The following is a 1,536-nucleotide window of genomic DNA, read 5'->3' on the forward strand; positions in this document are numbered from 1 at the left end:
ATTAATGGGTTGCCTTGGTACCGCCCACCTACAATTAAAATTAAATGTCCGCATTGTCTTAGTCATCTTAGTCATTGTCAGTTGATTGTCCTGTCTTTAATTCTCTGTATATTGCCGCGTATATACCAGTATTTACTAGACAGCAGTCTTCCTTTATCATAATGTCGTCCTCTGAAGAAGACTACACGAGTGACAGTGAATCCATTTCCAGTAGCACCTTCAGTTCCTCCTCAAGCAGTGATCCCAATTCTAGTATCTATGTGGGCCAACTGCCTCCTTTTATTAACGAGACCCATCTCCGCCAACACTTTATTGGCTGTCATATCATCAATTGCTTTGTCATAAGAGATAAAGCGACAAAAATATCGAAAGGTTTCGGTTTCATTAGATTGGAATCAGAAGAGGCTGTGGATAGAGCAGTCACTATGTACAATAAATCGCTAATTGCCGGGAAGCACTCAATTGTAGTACGAAAGAAACAGGAAAAGAAGAAAGATGGGGGTAAAGGGAAGAGAAGAAGAGGTAGGACGAAAGGTTCAACTTCGTCGAGTAGAAAAGGATCATCTTCATCAGATAGGAAAGGATCTGCTTCTTCTCTCGCTGGTGATAATGTCGTTAAAGTTTGGGTTGGTAATATTCCTCCTGACATCACAGAAGACCATCTCATGTTGATCTTCTCTCGTTTCAAAGAGAAGATGGTTCGACCCATAGATCCCATTAGGGTAGGAGAGAAGAGCTCACGATACTCCTTCCTGAGTTTTGGATCACTTGAAGACTCAAACGCTATCATATCTGAGATGAACGGGGTCGTACTTAGAGATCACAAACTTGTCCTTCGACCAAGTAAGCCTGACCCCAAGGGAAAGAAAGCCAGTGCTAAGCTTCGTCAGGTCTCAGATACATGTACTCCCTCTGTTTTGCCTCCCGAGCAAAGCAGTTCTACAGTTGTTCATTTAACTAATCTCTCGCCAGAGATCAGCTCAACAGATTTGAGTGAATTGGTATCTGTCGATTCTTCTAATATCTTCATCAATTCACGTGCAAACACCGCCTCAATTGTATTCCCATCTCAACAAGCAGCCAGTGATGCTGTACAGAAACTGAATGGACAAATGTTCCTTGGAAGCACCATTAGAGCATTCATTTCTACTACTGGCCCACCTCCACTTAGGACCAGTATTAGTACAAGCAGTACAAGTGATGCTACTCCTAGTAGTGAGTTAGATAGTAGTACTTCAATAAAAGTAAGCAATCTTCCACTTGGCACAAAGAAAGAAGATGTGAGGAGTTACTTCAGCTCATTTGGTCCAATTGTGAAGTGTGATATCGTTAGACAGAGAAGTAAGCAGGCAACCAGTTCTTCTGCTGTCGTTACTTTTAAAACTCCTTCCTCTGCGTCAAGTGCTGTTTCGTTTAATGGCTATTCGTTTTTGGGACGACCTATGAACGTGTCACTTAAAAAAGCAGCCTCGAAGGATGGCAGTATAATAGTAGTGACTGGCCTCTCTTCTGTTACAACTGGATCTGATGTCTTCC

The 1,536-nt window shown here is 42.2% G+C and overlaps 2 protein-coding genes across 2 annotated transcripts in view; both read left to right on the top strand.

The window, feature by feature from the left end:
- Positions 1–85, top strand: part of LOC100635319 (pyridoxal 5'-phosphate synthase subunit SNZERR-like) — a 2,576-nt gene extending 2,491 nt beyond the window's left edge. Inside the window, exon 5 of the mRNA XM_011407034.2 lies at positions 72–85. Within this exon, the coding sequence (XP_011405336.2) occupies positions 72–85 (14 nt within the window). The remainder of the gene's footprint in view (positions 1–71) is intronic.
- Positions 86–161: 76 nt separating this feature from the next.
- Positions 162–1,446, top strand: LOC109583707 (uncharacterized). Its single transcript, XM_019999141.1, has 2 exons — positions 162–1,341; positions 1,403–1,446. Exons 1-2 carry the CDS (start codon positions 162–164, stop codon positions 1,444–1,446), a joined length of 1,224 nt encoding a protein of 407 aa, XP_019854700.1.
- Positions 1,447–1,536: the final 90 nt, after the last annotated feature.

This window comes from Amphimedon queenslandica, unplaced genomic scaffold (assembly GCF_000090795.2).
Source record: "Amphimedon queenslandica unplaced genomic scaffold, v1.1 AMPQUscaffold_13286, whole genome shotgun sequence".
NCBI classification, from domain to species: Eukaryota; Metazoa; Porifera; class Demospongiae; order Haplosclerida; family Niphatidae; genus Amphimedon; species Amphimedon queenslandica.